The sequence below is a fragment of the Thermobia domestica genome, chromosome 11, assembly GCF_964235325.1.
Source record: "Thermobia domestica chromosome 11, izTheDome1.hap1.1, whole genome shotgun sequence".
NCBI lineage: Eukaryota > Metazoa > Arthropoda > Insecta > Zygentoma > Lepismatidae > Thermobia > Thermobia domestica.
Window position 1 is genome coordinate 9595493 of NC_137464.1, and position 26493 is coordinate 9621985.

The 26493-nt window shown below is 37.4% G+C and overlaps 1 protein-coding gene across 1 annotated transcript in view; it reads left to right on the forward strand.

Annotated features, from left to right (window-relative positions):
• Positions 1-26493, forward strand: part of LOC145664621 (uncharacterized) — a 56307-nt gene that overhangs the window by 14072 nt on the left and 15742 nt on the right. The window contains exons 2-4 of the mRNA XM_081731443.1: positions 7881-7949; positions 16407-16479; positions 23168-23295. Of these exons, the coding sequence (XP_081587569.1) occupies positions 7881-7949; positions 16407-16479; positions 23168-23295 (270 nt within the window). The remainder of the gene's footprint in view (positions 1-7880; positions 7950-16406; positions 16480-23167; positions 23296-26493) is intronic.

The following is a 26493-nucleotide window of genomic DNA, read 5'->3' on the forward strand; positions in this document are numbered from 1 at the left end:
GATCACGTGCACCGAAGGCAAACTCGCTAGCCACTAGATCAAAGGGGGAGGGCTCATACGGTTTGTATCCCATGTTAAGCTGTAGGTTCACGTCTCATAATCTCGTTGCCGAAAGGAACGTGAAACTTCACAATTAAATAAATTTTTCACTTAACAAGTTCCTTAATTTAACCATCATACTGCGTCTGGTAGATAATTTGCATTGTGTGTTAAACTTAGATTTTTAAGATACTTTAATACAGATTTCTCAGTAGAATTCCGCGGATGTCATTTTGATGACACTACTCCCAATAACCAAATGACCACAATATACATAGCGGCGACTTGTGCTACTTATACTTCGGAGGGCTGCATAAAATAAAACATTTATCTTATTTAAAAATGAATTCCGTGCGACGGTCCTTCCTTGTAGCAAATTTGTCGATAACTCTTATCATTAAAGTTAGGGATATTTTCAACCATTTCCTTTTCTATTGATAACATGACAAGTACCGTTAATCGTTCTTCTCCCATTGTATTTCTTAAAAAAGCTCTCACTCTATTAAGGGTAGAAAACATCGTTCTGGTTCACTTGTAGTTATAAATATTTTCAAAAGTTTTAATACTTCAGAAAAATGGAAACAATACTATGCAGGGTGGATTGATTTAAATCAGTCTTGATTTAAATCGAATTCCGAAATAAATTAATTTAAAATGAAAATAAGTAAAATCCCGTTTCTGTTCTATTTCGCTTATGGAAGTTAATAATCATAATACAATGAGACTCAAACGTACAGTATAGTATGAAAACAAGTGTCATGCAGAGGATGATTAGGGAAAATCCCGTTTTGAACAGGTAACGGAGTAATCCTGCTTTCTTCTTTTCGTAACATTGGGTTTGGGTTTTAAAATCGTTAACTATTCCAACGGGGAAATCACCATCGACATTTAAGACGAAAATTGTTTTTTGTGCGTGTCTGTTTGTTTGTTCCCATATAATAGGGCGTATTTAGAGGGGTCCTATTTCCTCTCTTTTTTAAAATTTCTTTTGTTAATTTTATAATTTTAGGCGAATTTATGTATTTCATGCCGCAAGCTAGTTCTGAGTTTTTAAAAATAGGCCCCTGCCAAATATCAGTAACTTTTGTGAAAAAAAGTGTCATTTTGATAAACGGTGCTGTACTTTTACCTTAATGCTTAACCTTTTAAATTATATCACCTATTTTTGGGTGATAGGGTAGAATCTTCATTATTCGATTTAAAAAAGTACCAATAAGGCTTTTTACTTCGTTTTCTTCAAGACTGGAGGCATTTTAGAACACCATACATATGCTTTCACGCTGTTCTGCGTTGAGGCATAGTGTGCGATGACGTCATAAATTTAAAAAGATATTTTTTGTTATGCGTATTATTTTTTGGTGGCTTACATTTTGCATTCAGAAGACTGAAATTTTTCACACTCGTTCAGTGCACCCCTTAATAATTTTCAGATGTTTTCAGATCTCTGGGTGGAAACAGCAGGGTCCAGAGGGGCAAAAATGTTTTTAAAAAAGGATATTTTTAACAAAAAATTAGCTTTTTTCGTGATTTTTCCCGCCTCAGATGGAGACATATGAATGGTACTGTTTGAAAGACTGTTCTATTCTGAAGAAAATGATGTACGTACTATGCTCCTACGATAAATAGGGATGTCTCAGGAAACTGTTACCTGAGATCCTGTTTTATACGGGAATCTCGTGTATTTGGGAAATATTACAAGGGTGAATCAAAAAGTAAGGTGAATTGTTGATTTACAGAAAAGCGTACAGAGATACGTCGATGAAGCTTTACTATGTTTGAAGTATGGTATCACACTATTATTCGAAGAAGGAACCGTAGTTGTCTAAACATTTATTCCAACGTGGCACCAAATCATCCATGCCCTGTTCAAAGAAATGTGGTTCCAGATTTCCTAACCAGGTACGTGTAGCCTGTTGTGCCTCTGTCAGTGTCTGGAAACGCTGGGCACGGAGATGTTGCTTCAGGGGGCCGAACAAATGGTAATCCGACGGGGCTAAATCAGGGCTATACGGAGGGTGATCGAGAATTTCCCACTTGAACCCGCGGAGGTGTGTACGGGTCCGTTCGGCTGTATGTAGACGTGCGTTATCATGCAGTAACAACACGCCCTCTCGGAGTGCCCCCCGCCGTTTCTGCTGTATGGCTGCTTTCAGCCTTTTCCAGAAATTTAACATAAATAACACCGAGACGGTTTCAAAAGACGGTAGCCATTTTTTCTGGGCAGATGCTATTGTCTTGCATTTCTTGGCCTGTGGTGACGATGGATGTTTCCATGTCATGCTCTGACGTTTGGATTCAGGTGTCCATAGAGGTATCGGAGTTTCATCGCCCGTTATGATGCGATGAAGGAATGAATTTCCTTCGTCGGCATAACGTGTGAGGTGGCTCAGGGAAATGCCCATTCGCTGGTTTTTGTATTCGTTACTCAGAAGCTTGGGTACCCAGCGCGCACACACTTTTGTGAAGCCCAGTTGGTTATGGACGATACCGCTTATGGAACCATAAGAGATATTCAATTCATTGGCAATGTCCTGCAATCGCACTCTTCTGTCTTCACGAATCATAGCATCGACGACAGCCACATTCGTGTCGGTGATGGACGTTGATGGTCTGCCACTTCTGCCATCATCTGTGACAGTACTCCTACCACTTGCAAATGCGTTACACCACACGTACACTTGTTTCAGCGACATAACACTATATCCGTAGACCTGCACCAATTCTCGATGAATATCACATGGTTTTGTTCCCTTGGCCCAGAAAAAACGAATTACACCGCGCATTTCCTCCTTGGTGTAATGTTCCAGTCGTTGCGCCATCTTTGAGTTGCTCTCAGCACCAGACGGGTGGACATAGAATGTTGTACAAGCCGTCACACTTCTATTAACAGATTACCCGTAACATGGATAAGAATTAATTAGCTACACACAATACTATGGGTTTGACAGGCAATTTCACCTTACTTTTTGATTTATCCTTGTATTTTTCACGGGCTTACTTTTGCACCTACAAGATTGAAATTTTGCACATTTACTCAGTGCACCCTACAGTATTTTTCAGATTTGTTTCAGATCTCTGCCTTAAAACAGGGGGAGGGGTCCACAGAGGTAAAAATTTAAAAAAAAGATATTTTTAACAAAGAATTCCTTTTTTCGTGATTTATCCGCCCCAGGTACATGATTGAGACATTTGAAGAGTACAGTTTGGAAATTTGTTTTATTCTGAAGAGAATAATGTACAAATCATGATCCTAGACAGGATTGGCTGGTAAAATGTAAGTGTTCGTAAATTCTTGATGAACACACATTTGTGAGTTATCACGTTTCACTCCCATATATTATTGGTATTATACTCAGACCTAAATTCCCCATTCATTACTCAGAGAGATTATACTACGAAAGCAACATTTTTTTTTAAATATATAAGTTTATGGATGTTTCTTTTGATTTTTTTGTAGTTATTATTGTTATGCAATTACAATCAAAGAAATTCTAAATATGGTTTCGTTTTAATAATGTTTACTATTGATAAATTCATTGAAATGCCATACTTTGAGGGGGGGGGGATACAAACCCCACGAGAGGCATTTATTGAAATCAGAAGTAGGCTGTCTTTTGTAACTATTTCTGTATAAATGGGTCAGAGCCAAAGTGGACTCAAATAATTCGTATCTTTATTCACTTTTCTTACTGATATGCAAATGAAGTCGTCGTATTTCTTTAACTTGGATTAATAAAAATCGTAGTGAACTAACTTTGACTAAATTAGTTCTTCTGTACTCTGCAGTACTTTGAAATTGTCCATACGTAATTCTGTATAATAGTTTCACTTGTGCAACTGATTATCTTTTTTTTTTTCCTTCTGAAATGACTCTTGACAGTTATATTAACAAGTATGTAAAGATTAGTACAACGTATTTTTTATCTGGAGTCCTTCGTGAGTGAGTCGACAGACGTATCGCATTTGTGGCCAATTAGTCCCGGTTCAGAGTTCAAACGGAGGATAATTTCTCTCGGATGTAAGCCGAGAAGAGGTTTGGATTCCAGTTTTGGCGTATGTGACCCCTTCTAGCATAACCCGGTTGTTGCATAATAACACCAAGGCGGAAAAAAAAAACTTGTTTCTGTCCATATGTGGTATAAGTACGTAGAGAAAATTATTTAAACCAAAAAAACCTGGTTTAAATAAAAAACGGATTTAAACCAAAAAACAACAGGTTTTTTGTTTGTTTTTTTCAATAAAAATCATGGTTTTTGCCAACCCCGATCCTAGGATAAATAGGGATGTCTGAGAAAATTATTATATTACATCCGGGTCATCTGGGGCATTGTGGGAATGTTCTTATCTCATTGTTAAATAGTTTCCTCACCGTTACTACTCAAGATAGAAGCTTGAAATTTTGTACACACATTTAGTACACCCCTTAGTATTTTCCAATTGATTTTGAGATCTGTGCGTTAACACAGGGGAATCCAGAGGAGATCAAAATTTAAGAAAAAAAAAAGTTTTAAGAAATGCCGATTATTCTAAAGAGAGTGTGACTGAAAGTCTATAATTTACCTTTAAAAAGAGCCATAATTTAAAAGGGTTAAGAAACATTGTTTGGGATTTACATAGGTTAACGATTGGGGATAATTCAAAATTCAACCCCAATACTTTCACTTAAATGGCATAATTAGCATTTAACATTAATTCCTAATGCTTTTTCTTCAGTTCGCGACTTGTATTATACGAAGAGAAAGATTTGATTTAAATAAAAAAAAATCAACAAAAATTATTTAAAATAAATCATGATTTTTTTCCACCCTGATACTATGGGTGATAATATACTGAAGGAATTCATAGCACCACCAAGTTTCCTGAATTCTTCTCTTGCACAAACTACATTACGTTGTGATGATTACTCCATCGGATAGAAATCCCGATAGAGTATAGAGTAAGCATTACTTTATGTAGCTACTGCTTGTATATTTTGCCCGAGCGTTAACGAAGAAACAAGTTAATCACTCTTGTAATAACTCCCACTTACAACACATAAGCAAAAATTCAGACAGCAACTTTGAATAACAAAATGGGAAAATCTTCAGCATCATATGAACTGAAAGAGAATATAATGATATAAAATAAAATACATACCAATATATTTTACCATGTGCTCTAAAAATGAAGCTACACGAGGCAACGATCTCTGGTCAGAATAACGCACACAAGATATTCATAAAAGGAATGTTCTATTTTCTAATGTCATACTTACAATCCCAACGGAATAGGTAACAAAATAGGTACGACATATTATGTGAATTACATTATTATGTGAAGATACTAGTGGATTTTCTTGACAAATAAGTAAACGTTACATTGTTCTTTAGCAACACGTTGTACTTAGCCTGCTTTCACTTGATGTTTTGGCGCCAACTAACTATTGCATCACACACACAACCCTTTGCCTCGCTGCTGGTCACGTGAGTCCCTCCTACCATGATGATGTAACTGCAGGCGTAGTTGGCTGCCATTCGTTAGCAACAGCCAAGATTTAATTGATGAGCAAAACAGGGTATACTTCTCTCACGTTGGTCGAAGTTTTGGCCATTTGGGCTTTAAAAAAGCTCCTGAATCTTGTCATAGGAACACCTTCTGCAGTACAGTATCTTAAAACATTAACAAGCTGAAACATATCTGCAATGCCAGTTGTCTCATCAGCTATGAGAGAAATGCATTTGGCAACTTCAATTCTTTCTTCGTAGTATATTTTCTCTGGTGACTTCTAGCATATATTGCAGTAATCCCACAAACTATCAATAACGCACGAGATAAAACCTTTTAATGAAATACATGTAAGTTTTCGAAAACTGTGGTGATGTGAGAGAAGATTGTGCTTCGTGTGATGTTTGCAATTATTAATGAATACCAAATATCAAATAAAATCCACGTAGTGTCATTTGAAAAGAAAAAATAAAAATTCTAGCAAGTTGGCAACACTGCCAACTGAATTGCAACTCACGTTAAAATATCATATTGATACAAATCAACTTTCTGAACTTTATCAAAGCTTTAACACATAGTTTCTGATTTAACGCGAAATATGTATATTATTTTCTATTGTCCCGAACCAATTTTGGGTCCCGAGTTGGAAACCCTGTAACTCGAAAACTAAGCGGAATTCGACTCATGTTTATAGGAACTTTTCTACTGGATTTGATGTCAGGATTCATCTCTCAAAATTTTCATACTCCCTTTAAAATCGCCTTCTGTATAGGACCTAAATGCCCATTGGAAATATTTACATTGCAAGTACAAAAATCGAAATTTCAATAATTAATTGCGAATGTTAGGGGCTGTAGCCGCATGAACGGTTAACGGATATTAAATACTTAGGTACTTCTCCAATACATGTAAAAAATTCAGATTTTTAAAAGGTGAGGTTTTTGAGAAAATGGCGTCCAAACATGGCGTCTTAATGAAATTTTCAGCTTTTCATCATGCTATAACGTGGGATGTAATAATCAGAAACGTAAGTCCTTTACATTTTCAAGAGACCTTATGGAGTAGATTCGATGCTAGAAGCAGATGGTTGATATTGCTCGTGAGGACAGAAAAAAAAATGTTTGAAGTTAGCAAAAATTTCAACAAAGTTGGCAACATTGCGAGTGAATTGCGCGATTCCTATTGGACCAACGAAACATATTTTGACCCTCCAACGAAACATACAACTTTATACTCTTCCTGCTATAGCGATTACGTTACTAAGTACACTCGTTTCTCTACAATAAAAGTTTTAATTTGACATGTTTTTCAGTTTTTCGAGCAATCCGAGAGGAGGGCGGCCATTTTGGAAGGCTGTATATCGAAGAAAAAATTTTTTCAGCAAAAAGAAAAAATATGGGTCTAATAATTTTGTATGTAGTTTCTTATTTTAAAAAATGAACTAAATCTGAGACAGTCGTGTGGACCACCCTGGACGATTTGAAATGGAATCACTCAAAATCTAATTGTAATTTCATATTTCATACATTTCTTCATTTGTCTTTCGGGAACATTGATTCAGAAGATCAATTCACAAGTAACACAAAACCATTCGCGCTATCACGCAAATACTCACAGGAACGAAATACTGCATTGTGAAAAAGCTAAATATAATCGAATATTGCAGAGAACGTATTACTTGCCTACTGGAAATACTGGGCCAGCAGACGAACATACAAACCCCAAACAACACTAGTATATGGTACTCAGCGTTGCTAATCAAAGAAAGGGGCATTAGGCCTATGCCACTCGCAGCTAAAGTCAGAAACTAAAGTTTTTATATAGAGTTGAACAGAAGAGAGTTTCCTGAAATTGGCAATCAGGTTGTTGCAACAATAGGAGCTGCGCCTGAATGATTGACATTAACCTTAAGAATACAGATAATGCGATTATTCTGGGGACGGACTAGGTAGTGTAGTAGTTAAGGGCATGTGAAACTAGAGATTCAGTTCGATCACCGAGTCAGTCGTTTTTTTCAGTGTGAAATTTATTGTAATTCTCTATATTTGGCTACTCTTGTTTGGTTTGAAATATGATTTACTTGTTAGTCTAAAATGTGGCAACCACACCAATTGGTCAATACTGTTCTACGTCATTTGCTTATTGTAGTTCGATTAAGTTGTTTATTCCTTGTGGGCGCCGTGTGGGTTGTTTAATAAATTTTAAAAACGAGTGTACGCTGGTTCATGAAAATGAATAGGATTGTACCAATTAGTGTCATTGCGACCTTTCAGCAAAATAATGCAAGTCACTAGAAAATAAACTAATTTCGTAGCATGTTCTGTGTTCTATATGGCTTCTTTTTTTCTTTTTTAAAGCAATGGTGACGGGTTACGCAGAGGGACTGCATTGGATGCTTTAAGGTGTATTACAGGAAAGTGGATAAGGTATGTAGACACAAATGTTTTGGCCTCAAGTTGTAGTTGCCGATACAAAAATTAGAAGTTAACAAGTTTTCAATTTTTTAAAATTTTTTGATAAATGTATTGCACAAAGTAGTCCTAAAAGACCCCTCATTGATGTACATAACGTCAGTTTTACAATAAAAAAAATGTAGGTGTCCGCCAAAACCAGATGTCCTATAAATAGGACAGTGGTAAAAAGAGAGACATTAATATATTATTTTATGTTTTGCCAGAAATATTAGGTTTCTTGCATCTTCTGTATCTGAATGTCTATAAATGTCTCAAAAGATAATCACATACAGGATGACGAATGTAGCATAGCTTAAATTTGCGATTCTCTTTAAGTCACAGAATGTCATACGGATAATACGTAGACTGATCAATAAACACTGATCATCAGTGTTTAGGAGGTGAATACAAAGGAAGGCACAGGAAACGAAACACATCTGTGTAGTGAGAGAAGTGGCGAATAGATCGAACAAGTTTGAAGGCCATGACTTCAGAAATGTGACCTTGACAGCCCTTCAAGCACACGTAGTTTCAGTTTCGCATAAGGCAACGTGAAAGTGGCACGTGAAGAACAGTACAGAAATTCTGTTGACTATCTTGCAAAGATAACGTTCCGTGTGTACCCCATCCTCCATATAGCCCTGATTTAGCCCCTTGTGATTTCTTTTTCCAACTTTGAAGAAACACCTTCGCATCTTCAGGGGCAATGGTGAAAGCAGCGGAAGCGATTTTGAGGGATCTGTCCAAAAATGGCTTCCAGCGTGTCCTTGATGACTGGCAAAAACGTTGCTACAAGTACATTGTATGTAATGTGGACTATTTTGAAAAAGACTATCAACATTTGGAGGGTTAGTACTGGTAATAATGTTTTATTCATTTATGAGCATTCTTTATTGATCAGCCCTCTTAAAATGCAGACTTCTAAGATGAGACATACTTGCTTGATAATACATCTAGGGTACATACGATTCTAATTGAAAAAGCCTCGTAAGAGAGAAATCTCGATAATATAAAGCAAGGTGCTGGGAAGCAAGATGTTAATTTAACGCCCCTCATATCCTCGACACTCGTCCGATCTCGTCAGTTCTTCACAAGCAGTGTTTCTTTCAGAAACAATGTTCCGGGGCGCACACTTAATATTCCGGGGGGGGGGGCACTGCTGGTACTATTCTATTTATTATTATATTATAGGCGTATTATTTTGGTTTCGTTCGAGGGTGGGATACTCTCAGAGCTTCGGGGGGGGGGGGGCAGTGCCTCCCAAAAGCATGTCTGGAAGAAACACTGTTTACAAATTATTCTTTAATTGCACAAAAATCCACAGTTCCTAAAATGTCTTTTCTTCTTTCTAATGGTAAGGAATATTTTGATTTGATTTTTTTGAGTTTAACATCCCGTTCAGCAGTGAGGCTATATGAGACGTGGACCTACTGATTAACGTGGGATACAAACCACATGAGCTCCCGCCAATAATCGAATCCAGGTCTCCCACGTCAAAGGGCGGCATTGTTTTTCTGTGTAATATATGAATTTAGGGGTATACATACTGTATACAATTTTGTGTATACAATTAAATTTAGTGAATTCAACATAATTCTAGGTTTTAGGTAGGGATGCGCACGAGACGAGTCAAGACAGAATTTTCCTGACAAAATTCGAGTCGAGACACAGCTCTTCCAATAGAGAAGAATACATTTTTCGAGTCGAGACATCACATTTACAGCACGTTTTCGAGACGAGACAGCCTCAAATCTTGTCTCGTGTGCATCCCTAGTTTTAGGATTATTTTCTATAACTGGAGTGTGGAGTGATTCTAAGTATTGTTGAGTTTTGATGTATTCCAAGAAAGTGAAAACTGTACCTAATGGCAACGAACATTTTTCGGGAAGCTCCAAAAGTATTTCTTTAAATGTCGCAGCATATGCTTGTAGTATTTACTGTTTTTTCTAAGAGCAATAACATGTAATAACATGCATGGAATTAAAAATATAAGTTGCTCATTAATTCCCAGTTTCAATATAACTTTTGCGAAACAAGCCTCATTTTTCATTACTGTTCTATTAATATTATCCTTTCTGTTTGTTTTGCGAATTTATCAAATAAGCTCCTAATCTGACCACACAATTTTTCAGACAGAATTTTAAGATGTTCATGAGCAAGGAATCAAATCTCTTCTTACACCTTCGTTGTTTAAGAGCACAAGAGTACAAAGGGCTAGTATCTACTTGCGTTGCTCTTGTCAATTTACTTAGTAAAATATGAAACATGATATACGGTATTTTAACTGAAAATACAGTATCCTACTAGTTTTACAGCCTTTCGTCAAAGAAAATGTTAGAAGCAACCAAAAGACTAACATTGATATACAAATATTGAAATATGTCTTGCCCCCCCCCACTTTTGACGTCCAGCCGCCGCCACTGTATGGAAACATGCCATACACCTAGGGTTGGATTAACCCATTGGGAGGCCCGGGACTAGAAAAAAAATATGTGACACCTGCTTATACGTTTCTGTGAAAGTACAGTAGAAAAGTTAACGGAATATGTTTCATATTTTTGGTCATATTTTATTTTATGTTGATGATTGTATCTTGTGTGATTCCTTTTAGACAGCCAGTTGAGATTTTCATCAGAGTGATGGCCCCTGTCCACCTTGAGGGCCGGGGATATAGCCCCCTAAGCCCCCCTTAACCTGGCCCTGCATACACCAATGCTGTTGAAAGACCAACACCTTTTCAACTAATTGTTACTGGGAAATATCTGATAATTTGTCTCAATGATCATCGGACACTCCACAATGGAACGCAAAATTAGTAATACTTGGGATAGCGGTTACGAATTTTTAAATACGATTTTTTTTTTTGGGGGGGGGGATTATGTTGCCATATCTAATCTGTAGAAGAGCTGTACAGAATGACCCTTCGTTCCATATATACGTTAGTTCAGAAAATACGATTCTCATTGATAATGACCTGGCAATAGTGACAGCTGTTACTTTGATAACGGACAGCAGAGGCGCGTCCTATGAAGAATTGAAAATTAAACGAAATGTTCAAGATGTGAGAAAAACATTTATTTTGTACAAACAAACTGAACAAAAAGTAATTTATATTTTGTAATTCAAATGTTGTTTATATCTGATACAACTTCAAAAGTGAATGTGCAATTTTTATGAGCTGTGTTTACAAAAAATAAGTAGATAGTGTTAAATATTAAAAGTGATGGAAAACGACGCACCAGCAGGGTACGTAAGGACATTTAAATTTTTTGAATTTGAATATGGCATGATAGATTTACTTTGTATGTGTATATATAGAGTGAAAATGTTGTGAAAGATCTAATATTTCCATACAATATTATAATTACAATTGTTCGAAGATAATATGTAACGACAAAATTGGCTGTTTTTGTTCTAAATTCAAACACTTCAGAAGGATAGAAACTAGCCTATGTGCAAAGTTAATTTTTACTGACGTCTTCGAGTAAAACGTATAAAAAGTATGGCATTAGTCGATTAGTGTTTATCACCGGACCAGACGAACCATAAAAAAAAAAAAAGTTCCGAATCATTAAATTACAGAAGAAATGTAGAAAATTAGATTATATTAGGTTAGACTTTCAAAACAGGTGCGTGAAAACTTGTCCAGGAAATAAAAAAGGGATACTATTTAGGGTGCAGTTTTACTAAAATGCACGGAAAAGTGTGGGGAGTCTTTAATTTGCCCATTTTATTTCGCGAAAGGGGTTCACTCGAGCAGACGGCTCTACCAAAAACAAAATTTATAGGTAAAATACGATGTCAAACACTTTTCGTAAAAGAAGTAGAGTGTGAATATAAGTATTTTCTGTCATTAGATATCATATTGAAATACATTTTGAATGGGAGTGAACGTATTCTAAGTGTAACTATTTACTGAAGCGGAAGGCGTAAGAACACAAGAATGCGAAAATGGTGGAAATAAACGGATGGAATATTCTGTTCGTGTTAGCAATGGACATTTGCGATGGATATAATGTAAACATACGATTTTATTACAAAGAATTGTGTGATAAAGAGCGTCATATTATAAGGTTTTTGCAGCGTCATGGTATGTTGAAACGTAAAATCAACTATGCGAAGTGTGAAAAAGAAGTAAAAATTCAAAACAGACGAATTTCCCCTCGCAGCGGGCCATTTGTACCCGGGAAACTAGTGAAACCATTTTGAAAGTAAGAGTTATTACGATTATTTAAGTGTTTTTGAAGGTGAAGATTATTGCGGATATTTTATGTATTTTTCCACTATCCTTGTTAAGCGTATGCCCCCCGTCGCTGATGCGCCTTCTCCCTACGAACGCACCCACTTGCTCCGCTCGGGCCCCCCTGCTGCGCTCCTGCCCTCACTCGGTTAGCGTTCGTGCTTTTAGTGGCCAACTAGCACAAGTTGGTTCGTGGTTTATGTATTAGCTCCTCATATAGTGCATGCTCTGCAGGAAGAAATCGGAAAATGCAATAAATGTGTGAAAATTTGGTAGAGCCGTCTGCTCGAGTAATGCCCGCGAAAGAGCCACTGCGGGGCTTCTAACCCGTTCCTACTCCTATTTATACTTTGGATCCGTATAGTAAAACTGCACGTTATTGAGGTTCTCCCCCAAATCACATTGTAATGACTTGCTCAAGTGCCGGCTCGGAGTCATCAATTGGGGGTCTGGGTTCTAGAACATAGGTCCCCTTTCCCATTTAACTATAATGAAGACAGAAAACGTGCCTTGCGGGGCTCTAACCCGCCATCACTCGCTAACGCTCGCCCAACAAAACTATACGAATTAATTATTAAGCCGGTATAAAAAGGGGCCAACCTAGCTTCTAACCTATATGGAGAACATGTGTTCTAGAACTTTTTCAGATTGGGGTGTAGACTAGCATTCCTTTATGCATAATCACTTTAGGACTTCTGGGTACGTACGCACAGTACCGAATCTAGAAATCCCCCCCCCCCTCGGAAGAAAATTTAAAGGGCCCCCTCTATATTCAATATTTTTTAATAGTACATTTCAACGAAATATTCCTAGTGTTCTATTTGCTATGGTATAGAGATTCAAATACTTCCGTTTTACAAGAAGTCCTTCCTCCTCGACTTCATCTCCGCAAGCTCCCGTATAAGATCTGTTTTCAATGATCGAAAAGTTGATTGCCAACATTCCCAAGTCGCTCATTCTCTTCTGTGTCATTGAACACCTTAAATAGTTCTTAATGGCCTTCAGAGGAAGCCACAGTCACGGGTAAAGTGAGGAATAAAGCAAGAGTAGTCAAAACTTCAAGATAACTTGGGCAATAATAACTCGACGTATAGTAATAACGCCAATTCAAGGACAGCCTTAATCTTTGAAATATGGTTTGTAAGTTCTGTGCGAAGGGAGGTTAATTCCAATGGTAGCGACGAACCAATGTCTTGCTGGAACTTCTTTTGTAGTTTTTCAGCCTTAACTAAAATTTCTTCGTCCGGAAGGTTCACACGTACTTTCGGAATATGATTGAAAATTCATCAAAAATTGTCTGTAACAATGTAAAACGGTTCTCTATTTCATTGTACGCAATATCTAGAAGTCTATTGTAAACATTAACCGTGAAGCAAGCCTCTGTGTTCGAAAACGGATGATCTACTACCAGTTCATCGAAGTTTTTTTTTTCACTTTGGGTTCCCTTTTTCCTACAAACACTGAGTTGATTATCCACTTCGCAGCAACAGCTGTGGCCTCTTGTTTTATTTGTTTGGAGTTCTCTCATTTTGTTCAATTCGTCTCGGCTCTCTTCAAATGTGCGTACAGCTTTCTCAAAGTCAATTTGTTTAGTTTGGAAAAGTTGCGATGCGATGTTCAATTGTGAAAATATTTTTGACAGCATCACAGTCAGAAAAACAAAATCGAAGGATTCCATGACTTTCGCCAATTGCTCTGCTTCTGATACAATGAACAATGCAACAGAGTTAACTGACCAGAGCGCTACTAAACAAATGGCTCCCACATACTTCAGCAGTGTTGCAACTCTTTCAAGAAGCATATATGCAGATAATCTTATTTTTAAACCCCTCGAAAGTAATAGACATCTCGTGCGTCGTTGTCAGTCTTAATTGCTCATTACGTGGTTCAAGTAATTAAACTATTGTCAAAATATCATTGTTTTTCAGGTGTTTTAAAAATTAGTGTTTACAGGCAAGGAGCAGGAGGGGGGCTTTAAAAGCCCTTGTACCCCTTAGGGTACCGGTCCCCGCACTGCGGCGTCTTGCGGTTTATAGATTTGGCAGTGCGTACGTGGTAAGGACTATTGTGCAAAATACACTAAACAACTTGTACTACGTGGCCACGAGAAAGCACGAATGTTCTCTAACCGAGCCAGGGCATGAGCGCAGCAGGGGGCCCGAGCGGCATCGAAGGGGTGTGTCCGTTGGGGAAAAGACGCGTCTACGACGATGGGCATAGACAGACAAGGATAGCGCAAAACATAGTAATTATATGTCATAGAACATTTATGTAAGTATGTGTTTGGGGAGATACTAAATACCATCTAAAACAGGTACCAAAATGTACAAAGTTAAGTTAAATTAGACCTTCAAAACAGAGGCGTGTGAACTTTCCCAATTCAGAGTAGAAAATCGGGTACAATCGTGTAGAAATATATGCGTCTTTCCCGCGATTGAGTCATAACAAATTTACCTCTCCGCCAAATAGTCCCTTCCATATACAGTGCCGCATACAACATAAAAAACGAACAACCACCACCACTTTCTTAACTTCAGCTATTCCCGTTACCTGACTTTCACCCTTCCTTATAAACCAAAATATATTCTCCAATTGAAGCGATATATTTCCTAAAATTAGTCCGACGATACAGCACTTAATCCAAAAATACATATCAAACATTAACACAATACACTGTATAATGTAAAGGGAATTGTACATAAATCTCTATCGTTCAACGGTTGCTCCCTGAAATAGTTGTTCCCAAATTGAGGGGCATGATGAGCGATCAAGATGACCAGGCTACTCAGAGATATACTCTAGCACCACTTGTAATGACAATGTACAAATTCAGCTTTAGTAAACTTCACAGATACACATGCAACATTTTGTCCTTACCATGAGTAGGAGGAGGTGGACGTGAATTGGTTGGGTTGTAGTTTATTATCCCGTTCAGCAGCGAGGCTATATGAGACATGATCGACCTACAGCTTAACTGAAGGTCCGAAACTCATGAGCTCCTACCGGGATTCGATGCGCGGTCTCCCGTCCTAAAAGCATGTTGGCTAACCGTACAGCCACAGGGAGCTTGAGGTGGTATGGAGGTTTTACAAAACAGAGTTGGCAAAAACTTTTTTTTAAGAACCAAAAAAATCCCAGTTTTTTGGTTCAAATAATTTACTTGATGTATTTATATTACATATGGACAGAAATAAGTTTGTTTCGCCTTGGTATTGTCTCCAGTCACAAATACAGAACATCTGCCTCTCATATGGGAATACGAAAGAATAACAAAACGGCATTTTGCGTGGCCAAGATACGCAGGTAAATTTACCATTGTCATCATAGGGTAAATATTGCTTCAATACGGCCAACTTCCAAGATAGACAGGTGGCCAACTTACAGAGTAATAAGTAACGAATGTCTTATGGGGAAAATTCAGGTTTAAGACGAACCAGGCCAAGATAAACAGGTGGCTAAGTTGACAGGTTTTACTGTACATAAAGTACTCTAAAATAAAAAGGTAAGTAAATACAATTGTAAAAAATAAGAAATAAAAATGTTTCTATGCTGTTGGCAGTTAATCTACACACTGTATAGCGCCCACACTGAAGTCATACTTAAAATTAATACACATGCAGTTACATTCGAAAGAAAAACAACGCGTAAACGTAAATTTATTTCCTGTAGGAGATGACTCGCAGACACAAAAAATGTGAGAGATTTATTTGATTTCTTTTTATCAATCTGGATCTAAACTCATTAAAGCATATTCTGAAATGTTTTATGAGAGATGCATATACAAACTTCATGCCTGAAATAAAGCAATTTAAGTGAAAGGGTCAATTTTTTTCGTACCTGAAACATGTGATGAAAATTATTTTCGCAGACAGTTTGGAAGACCAACTTTCAAAGGTAGACGGCTTGTATCTTTGCAGACCCATCGCAACGTCTTTGACTCAAAGAAGTCGAGGTGTTGAGAAACAGGAAGATCATACGAAGAGTATTTAACGGTAAATAAACTTGTAATCGGCAACAAGCAGATGAAATAACTCGTCAGCATGTACTAGTTCAGCAATAGTCATAAAGACTCGCATTAAGAAGTGAGTTGGACTTTGGAACTGTCTGCGGAAATAATTTTCTACGTATGTGATTATTTGTAATATCTAGGTAATATGATCATGCTTATTGTGGCTCTTAAATATTTGCAGGTTCACGATAGCAAATCCAGTTACGTCTTCGCCTGTGAAAGCAACCGAAAAGCATAGCAAAAGGAGGTCGTCTGTAAGTATGGCATTTTTTTTTTTTTTGGTCACCGTTTATTAAGTACTTGAAGACGGCGTGATATGCACATAATACAAGTAAATTTTATTATTTATATTTGAGTTTTACGTCCCACGATTGTGACCTTTAGTCTGAAGCAGACAATGAAAGATGAATGGTGGAAAAGAAAATTACATATCAGTAACGTGAAGGAAATTCGAATCTATAATAGAAAGGTTTGGGGTCGCTAGGCTTACCTTATAATGTACACTCGCTTGTAGTGGAAGTGGACAGCTGGCGACGATACAATGGTCTGAAAGAATCGACTTTGAAGAGTGAATAATGAAACAGGAGGCCGGTAGATGTCAGTAGTAGCTTGACTAGCTGCTTATTGACCGGCAAGGGGCACTGTGGCTCAGTGGTGAAGCACTTAGTTCTGGTGCGTTGGGTGCCTAGTTCGATTTCCGGCCAAATAAGTTTGTGGTGGACAACATCGTGTCCTTAGATTTTCTCTAGGTACTCCTCGTTTCCTCCCACATTTTCTTTCCAGCCAGTCTTTCATCATCATTCATTTGTCTTGATCATCCGTCTCCCTTAGCCTAAATGACATAATCGTTGGACGTTAAATTGAAAGATTTCATTTCTTTTTTTTTTTTTTTTTTTTTTTTTTTTTTTTTTTTTTTTGATTGGCAATCAGTCAGTGCTGCCACTGCACGATGCTGATCCGGATGATTATTAGCGCGTTTGTTGATTAGTGACGAATTTTGGTTTCGTCATTAGAGTCTGAAACGAAGCAGCAGTCCACTTCTGCTCATGATCCTCCATGACTTGTCATTGATAGCAAACAGATTACCCGTCAGATGGCGCACTAGTCAAACTACTACTGACAGCTACCGGTCTCCAGCATAGTTATTCACTTTTCAAGGAATTGCAGTCGGCTTTGCATTTTCAAGGTTCAAAAATTAGTCTGTCTAAATCATTTGTAAACAACCCTCTATGGAGCATGTTAAGACTAGAAGTATTGGTGTATCTGACAGCGCTAAAGCTAAAATTGGACACTGTTAAGAGGAAAAGTTCTTAGCACACTCTCAGGCGTTTAGGTTGTGCTCAGAGCAAATTTCCTGGGATTTTAATGGAGTTCATCTATAAACCAATATTAGGATTCACTTAGCATATCTCGGAGTTCCTCGTAACAATCTGGTTTGCGTACGTGTATTCGGTTCTGGATACCTGGATTCGATTCCCATGGGAACTCGTGGTTCGGATCCCAAAATCTTCATATTTTAGAATAGACAAGCTAAGATCATAATGACAAACAACAATCAGATGTGGAAAATGTTAACAACACTATGCCCGTTCTGTACTAATCATAATTGTGCTAAGCATCGTGGTAATACAGGGTAGACATAAAGTCTCTCCCTGATAACAAACATTAATAACAAGAAAACAAAGAATGATGAAAAACATGTGATTTGAGAACATCGCTTGTATGATACTTCAAGATTTTGCCACAGCCTATGCTACCATCTACTGCAGCTGACCACAGCGCGACAGTCATTTCTTTAAAAATGGCGTCAGCACAGCAGAAAGCGAAGTGTATGTTCTGGTATTATGAAACAAAATCTCCCGTCACAGTTCAGCGTCTATTCAGGAGAGTATGGACATCAGCCACCAGGTGTTCAGAGCATAAAGGAATGGTATAGCAAGTTTATTTGCAACAGGAAATGCTTTACGTGATAGAAGCGGTAGACCGAGTGTTAGTGAGGAACGTGTGGAAGCTGTTCGTGTTGCTTTAACTCGAAGCTCTCGGAAATTCTTGCGTTGCCCATCACGTGAACCGGATATCTCGAAGTTAACCATATTAAAAGTTTTACACAAACGCTTGAAGTTATACGCGTATAAGGTGGAGATTGTTCATACGTTAACACTAGACAGGGTGTCTATCAGTCACGAAAGTCATGAAAAGTCACGAAATCAGAAAACGGTCATGAGAGTTAAGTAAAAGTCACGAAATTTAGCTTTTAGGTCACGATTTTTTTTATATGTACAAATATAAGCACAGATTGCAAAAATTTTGTTCTATAAAACGTCAAAATTCACCACTAAAAATGTCTGTGGTCGGCTTTAGACGCTATTAACCTTTTCAGGACGGGCAGGGATTTCAAGAAAATCGTAGACCTTTACTTTGGCGGCCCTAGCACCCCTCCTAATTCTTCCATGGGTATGAATTATACCTTGTTGGAAAGCTTATGAAACAAAGATTCTAGTAAGATAACCTTTGAGGCTACCGTACCCAACCAGTAGAAGAAAAAGAAGAAAGAAAGAAAGAGAAAAAGTGAAAAAAAATTTTTTTTCGAAATTTGTGAGAGTCTGGCAACACTGTTTCTAGTCGTACGCTAGAAAAAATATTCTGACCTGTAGGCCAGACATTGATAATAATTATAACAAAAAATGAAGGGCAAAGGTGCAATAGCTAGGTAAAAAAAAATCGGAAGATAGAATCTAGGTGAATAATCCTGTTCCTATTTTCCCGAGAAATTTTCGTCTACCCTTACGTTGGCAGGCTTGGCGACGCCCCTAAATGTCACACATAAACAAACCATACCTCGTTGGAAACCTTATAGAACAGACATTTCAGCAAAGTAACTTTCGTGTCTCTCGGACCAAACTAGTAAAAGAAGAAGACGAAAAACATTTTTTTTTCAAAAATACAATTCTTCAGATTTTGTCAGACTGTGGCAACGCTGATATATACCGTACGCAAGCAAAAAAAAAAATCTCAGATTTACGCCAGACACTGGAAACAAGGATATCAAAAAATGAAGGGTTTAGATTCAATAGGAATGGAGGGAAAAATTCTGAACACCGAGCCTACGTGAATCATCCTGTATTTTTTCGATAGATTGTGGTATACGCTAACATTTGCAAGTCTGGTGATGCCCCTAATTGTCACAAGCATATCAGCTATACCTCGTTGGAAACCTTATGAGACACCCATTTCAACAGGGTAACTTTCGTGTCTCTCGGAACAAACTAGTAAAAGAAGAAGAAGACGAAAGTCAAAATTTTTGCGAAAAAATCTATTTTTTCCAAATTTCTCCGACTATGGCAACACTGGTATCTGTCGTACGCAAGGAAAAAAATTCTTACATTTACGCCAGACATTGGGAACAATGATATTAAAAAATGAAGGGTTTAGGTACAATAGGAATGGAGGAAAAAATTCGGAACCCCGAACCTACGTGAATCATCCTGTATTTTGTTCGAGAGATTGTGGTATACGCTAACATTGGCAGGCTTGGCCACGCTCCTAATTGTCACAAACATATCAGCTATACCTCGTTGGAATCCGTATAACACACACATTCCAACAAGGCAAGTTTCGTGTCTCTTGGGCTAAATTAGTAAAAGAAGAAGAAGACGAAAATCAAAATTTTGGTTGGAAAATCCATTTTTTAAAAATTTGTCGTACTATGGCAACGCTGTTATTTCTCGTACGCAAGAAAAAAAAATCTCACATTTACGCCAGACATTGGGGACAATGGTATAAAAAAATGAATGGTGTAGGTGCAATAGAAATGGAGGGGAAAATTCGGAGCACCAAATCTGCGTGGATCATCCTGTATTTTTTTTTCGATAGATTGTGGTATACGCTAATATCGGCAGGCTTGGCCACGCTCCTAATTGTCACAAACATATCAGCTGTACCTCGTTGGAAAGCTTATGGAACAAACATTCCAACAAGATAACTTTCGTGTCTGTCGAGCCAAACTAGTAAAGGAAAAAGAAGACAAAAATGAAAATTTTGGGTGGAAAATCAAGTTTTTCGAAATTTGTCGGACTGTGGCAACACTGTTGTTTGTCGTATGCAAGAAAACTAATTCTCACATTTACCCCCGTTATTGTGAACAATTGTGCAAAAAATAAACCGTGTAAGTGCAGTAGGAATGCACTCTTACTAACGGCAGAGAATAAACTCGCATTGGTTCACCTAATATTGTTCGTCGCAAGATCATTGCTTTTCTTTCCTTTTGCTTCATCAGGAAGATTTTTTTCTGAAACTAAATAACTTGTCAAAGGAGGGAGTTGAAAGAAATGCATATTTACGACCCTTAGATTCAACTGATAGCTACAGCTGACTCTGACCAAGCTAAAAATAGAACGGTGCGTTCTGAAGTGATAACTGTTTTCCTTTCGATCTCTCTCTCTCTCTCTCTCTCTCTCTGTGTGTGTGTGTGTGTGTGTGTATGTCTGTTCAATAAGTTTTCTTGTTGGAATGTCTGTTCTATAAGCTTTCCAACGAGGTATAGCTGATATGTTTTTGACAATTAGAAGCGTGGCCAAGTCTGCCAATGTTAGCTTATTCCACAATCTCTCGAAAACATACAGGATGATTCACGTAGGGTCGGCGTTCCGAATTTTTTCTTCACTCCTATTCCACCTAAACCCTTCATTTTTCTACATCGTTGTTTCCAATGTCTGGCGCAAATGTGAGAATTATTTTCCTTGCGTACGACAAATAACAGTGTTGCCATAGTCCGACAAATTTCGAAAAATTTTAATTTCCCCCCAAAATTTTGACTTTCGTCTTCTTCTTCTTTTACTGGTTTGGCCCGAGACATACAAAAGTTACCTTGTTGGAATGTTTGTTCCATAAGCTTTCCAACGAGGTATAGCTGATATGCTTGTGACAATTAGGAGCGTGGCCAAGCCTGCCGATATTAGCGTATACCACAATCTATCGAAAAAATACAGGATGATTCACGTATGTTCGAGGTTCCGAATTTTTTTCTTCACTTCTATTGCACCTACACCATTTATTTTTTTATATCATTGTTCCCAATGTCTGGCGTAAATGTGAGATTTTTTTTTCCTTGCGTACGACAAATAATAGCGTTGCCAAAGTCCGACAAATTTCGAAAAATTTGATTTTCCACCCAAAATTTTGACTTTCGTCGTCTTCTTCTTTTACTGGTTTGACCCAAGACACACAAAAGTTACATTGTTGGAATGGCTAATCTATAAGGTTTTCAACGAGGTATGGTTTGTGTGTCTGTGATAATTACGAATGTCGCTAGGGCTGTCAACGTTAGAGTACATTACAGTGGATATTGAATAATATACAGGATGTGTCACGTAGGTGTGGGGTTCTGAATTTCTTTTTCCATTTGTATTGAACCGATGGGTTTGACTTTTGTGTATCATTGTCCCAAATATCTGTCGTAAATGTGAGATTTTTTTTTTCTTGCGTACGATGAATAACAATGTTGCCAGCGTTCCTCAAATTTGAAATATATTTTTTTGTCTTTATAAGAAAATATACAGTAAGAAAAAGGGTAAATTCAATACCCCTCCTATTCACCCCTCTCAAACCCAAAAGTCATGGACTGGGTATGGCTAGTTAGTATGTTCATTTGTCTCTATGGATGCCACTTTTTATCCTTGTAGCTCCATCAGGGGGGGTACCTCCCCCCAAATTCTCAAGGGAGAGAGGGAACTCTATAAACACCCAACTTTCCCCCCCCTCCCCCTTCACGGAGGGACCCATTACATGAATGATATACACAGGATTAGAAAGTTCCATCCTTTCTGAAGAGATACATACCAAAATCATATCTCTAGGTTAATTAGGAGCTGAGCTAGAGAGGTTTGAATTGCTGGCTCAAGGGTTGAGCCGTTCGTCCTGAAAAGGTTAAATCGCAAGCAAAGTATTCTATCGCATGCTTGAAAATTCGGCCTAATTTGCACCCAAATTCGCTCTTGAAAATGTTAGGAAATTTTATGGTTTTGTAGAGAAAAGGCCACGAAATTTTATTTTGGAATTTGAGTAGACACCCTGACTAGAAGACCGTCCCCGACTTGCAAGTTTCGCATGTGACACCGCATGGACAACTAATGTAGCACATGTGGAAATTCTCTAAATCAGGTAAGAAAAGAAAAAGTTATTATTTCGCTTTTATCATTCTTAATTTTCTTGTTATTAATATTTGCTATCAGGGAGAGACTTTATATCCACCCTATATAAATGAGATGTGTGAACTTAGGTATAGTGATACAATTACAAAACTACTTCTACTAAAGTAGCTCAATATATTTTGATGTAACGAAATTATCAGGAGAAAATGAACTCGTGGATATGTAAATTTCTTACGCTGTAAGATTACATTGATCGTCAAGAAATCTGAAACATCATATTCCTTGTTTTAGCTTCTGCGCATGTTATACGAGCATCCATATTTTTTGGAAACACTTTCTATTCCTAAACAATAGAAGCTTATTTTCCAGCGTCTTTAAAATTGCTCATGAAAATATTAAATTGATGGACAGAATCTACAGAAAAAAGAGCATATAGACAGAAAAACTTTCGATATTTTCCGTGACGCATAAATCATTATTATTATGATATTATATGCTAGAATGTCCAGTTTCTTCAATTTCGACGAAATAAACATTATAACAATCATATACATTATTTAAATAAATGATTAAAATTTTACAGTGTGTGTGATTTTTAAGAAATTTGATTCTATATCTGTATGTATGTATATTACTTTCTATTTTTGTTTTCGTCGATCGAAATATATATAAAAAAATACACTGAGTTAATAAATTACAAGGTGATTTAAAAAATTAAAAAAAAATATTTTATACTGTCAGATAATATATTATGCCTTTTATATAGTGAATTTCTTCCCTTACGTTCGGACAGATTCTGAAGCAACCGAAATCGTCGCCTGCGAGAGCTCCATTGCAAGAGCTGACTTCCAACTGGAGCGAGGAGGAAAGAACAGTTACGCGCACCAGGAGAGTCAGTTTTGCAGATACCAACCAAGTCAAGTAAGCTCCTCGAAAATCCTGTAATATTCATAAGAATGTGTAGTATCGTTCTTTGACGTTAACTTAAATAAACTCTCAGTTAAGATTGAGGCTTTTTTTTTTTTTTTTCAATAAGTGGTTGTAAGACTGAAAAAGTGTATGAAGATGAGGCAACATACCAGATGAATGTTAAGTATTGCTGTTTTAACTACTAGTACAGTAGCAGAATCTTTCATTTAGGTAAAACCCGGAAAAAAATGGTACAGAAGGGATTTATGCCTTGTGTGAAAGGTTCATGTTTGTACTTCAACATAACGACAATCCAAAATCTTCCCCTTGGGAATATCAAGATATGACGTAGGGGTGTTCGGAATTGAGATTTCAATTCCGGAATTCGGAATGTCGTTAATTCCGGAATTTTTCGGAATTCCGTTTTTCGGAATCTCGGAATTCCGGAATTTTCGGAATTCCGGAATTTTCGGAATCTCGGAATTCCGGAATTTCGAAATTCCGAGATCCCGGAATTCCGAGATTCCAAAAATTCCGGAATTCCGAGATTCCGAAAACTCCGGAATTCCGAGATTCCGAAATTTAGTATCGTGTTCTGGATTCCGGAATTCCGATCTTCCGAAATTTCAGATCTTGTTTCGAGATTCCGGAATTCCAAACTTCCGATATTTGCGATGAAGTTCCGGAATTCCGATTTTCCGAAATCAAATCTGTTAGAGGCTTTATATTTTAGTATAGATATGTGGGAAATACCAACTGAAAATGTTCGTTGCGTAACAACAGTAGTGCCAATATTGTAAAGGCCATTGTTGACTTGAGCGATTTCCAACATTTGAGTTGTTTCGGCCATACTTTGAATATTAGAGTAAACAAAGCCCTTGAGCTACAGGGACCTTCGGAAACAGACAAATTATGAGTCAAAGCAGGAAAATGAGACATGCGCTGCAAGAAGAGTAAGATGCATTAGGCCTTCTGCGTAAAATACTTCCGTCATGCACGCCAACAAGATGATTGTTTACTTTCCTTTTGATACTGGTAGTTTTAACACGCCAAGAAGAAATAGCAAAAGTTCTGTCTCAAACAATATATAAAAATCTTATCCTTCAGAACGAAGAAACAGAATTATTAACTATGATTATTAATTAGAATTATTAACTATTATCGTCCTTACAAATGCTTTGTGACAGTATGTCAGCAGAAACATCTGTTACAGCGTCGGACATATTGCCTCATATGAACAAATTTCAAAAGATTTTCAAGTCGAAGAATCTCAACTGATAGACGATATATCATAACAAGATGAAGCAAGTACGCAGGAAACACATCTTTCATTCTATGACTTTTTGACTGAAGAGGGAGATAGTGAACAGATCTTAGAAGCAGCCTCAAAGAAGATGAAAGAAGCATGAAAATGGAAATTTTGTCTCTCCTGAAATCGCGATTCGAGAAGGATGAAAGAAGCAGAATTCTGTAGAAAATTTGTGCTTTCTTAGATCTCAGGTTTAAAGAAGATAATTTGGTAAAAATATTGAGATAACAAAAGGTAGAGTACTGTATAAGTTGAGACTTATTCCAGCAGGAAATCCTAAAAAAGATAATCGAGGGAATGTTGGTACTAAAAGATTAGACAGTTGCCTAAAACGAAGGACATTTGGTGACAGGATAAAGAAGGCAGTCACATAGAATAATTGAACCTGTACCTAAGCCTTAGGGATGCAGATTTGGAGGAAGAGCCACTACTTTGGTGGAATAATCATTCCCACCATCTTTCAAGATTAACAAAATTAGCAAGAAAATATTTGTGTACACAAATAATCTTACCGCTCAGCATGCTGGGCAGTTAATATTCCTGTCTATGAACAAAGCTATTGTCCCAAAAACATTTTAAAATATTATTGAATATAAGCTAAATTTTCTCATTGTTTCATATCTCTGGCTTAGTATAACAGGGGATTCATAAATCAACACGAAGTACGGAGTCCGACATAATTATTCTAACATAAACATGTTTACTAGATTTATTATTTCTATAGGTATGCAAAGAAAGTAGACAAAATTACAACTGCTACAAAATAAATTTGAGTCTTCTATTAAATATATAAACTCATGAAAAGCATCGGATACTTATTTCCACTACCAGAAAGGATGAAAATAGTTTGTTTACATCTGGATATCAGCATTCAACAGAGAACAGCTAGTAATTAGTTATGTTCCCCTTTCTATGGATTACTACGATAATTACTACGATAATTTTTAACATGACTGTACTTTTTTGTGCTGACTGCAGAGTTCATATTTCTCCACTCTGAAGAAGTTATTTCAGATGGTCCTTACTTCTAATGTGATGTTTCCTAACACGATCTTCGAGCTCGTTCCAGATGTTCTCTGTAGGATTTAAATCTGGTGATTTGGTCGGTATCTTCAAAGTGTGAGGAGTGTTTTACACCATCCAAAGCCTCATAATTTCCGCAGTATACTTTGGATCATTGTCCTGATGGAAGTAATAACCATTTCCCAATTCTAGCTTCTGTGCACTCCTCTTAAGATTGTTTTCAAGAATTCTCTTGTATTCAAACTTTTCCATGATTCCATCTATGAGCACCAGATCCCCAACGCCTGATGAAGCCATACATCCCCATACCATCACACTGTTGCCTCCATGTTTCACTGTAGCTACCATGTTCTTAGCTGTATTTGATAGCCTTCACACTGTAACACGTCCATCACCCTTGTATAAGCAGAATTTGTTTTTATCCGACCAGAGAACGTGATCCCAGAATTCTGTTGGCTTCCCCTATACAGGTTAACAAATTTTAGACTCTTTTTCTGATTCACACAATTGACATATGGTTTCCTCGTAGGAAAACTGGCATTGTAACCGGCACTATGTAAAACCCGTCCAACTGTTCCTGTGTGCATCACAGTGCCAGAATATTGTTCAAGGCTTCCTCCAATCTCAGATGCCGGATTCTGCTGGTTTGGCTCCTGTCTCTAGTAGTAAGTTTAGAAGGAGCGGCGTATCTCGGCTTATTCACAACACTATTAGTCTGTTTGAAGCGCTGAATGATGGAGAACACCATGATTTTGCTTCTGTTGACTGTACTATCAATTTCGGAGAGGGGTTTGTGTTGTTTGTACAGATTAATTACAACATTTCTCTCTTCGACTGTTGTCTCCTTACCTTTACACCCCATGCCACTTGTGAATGCT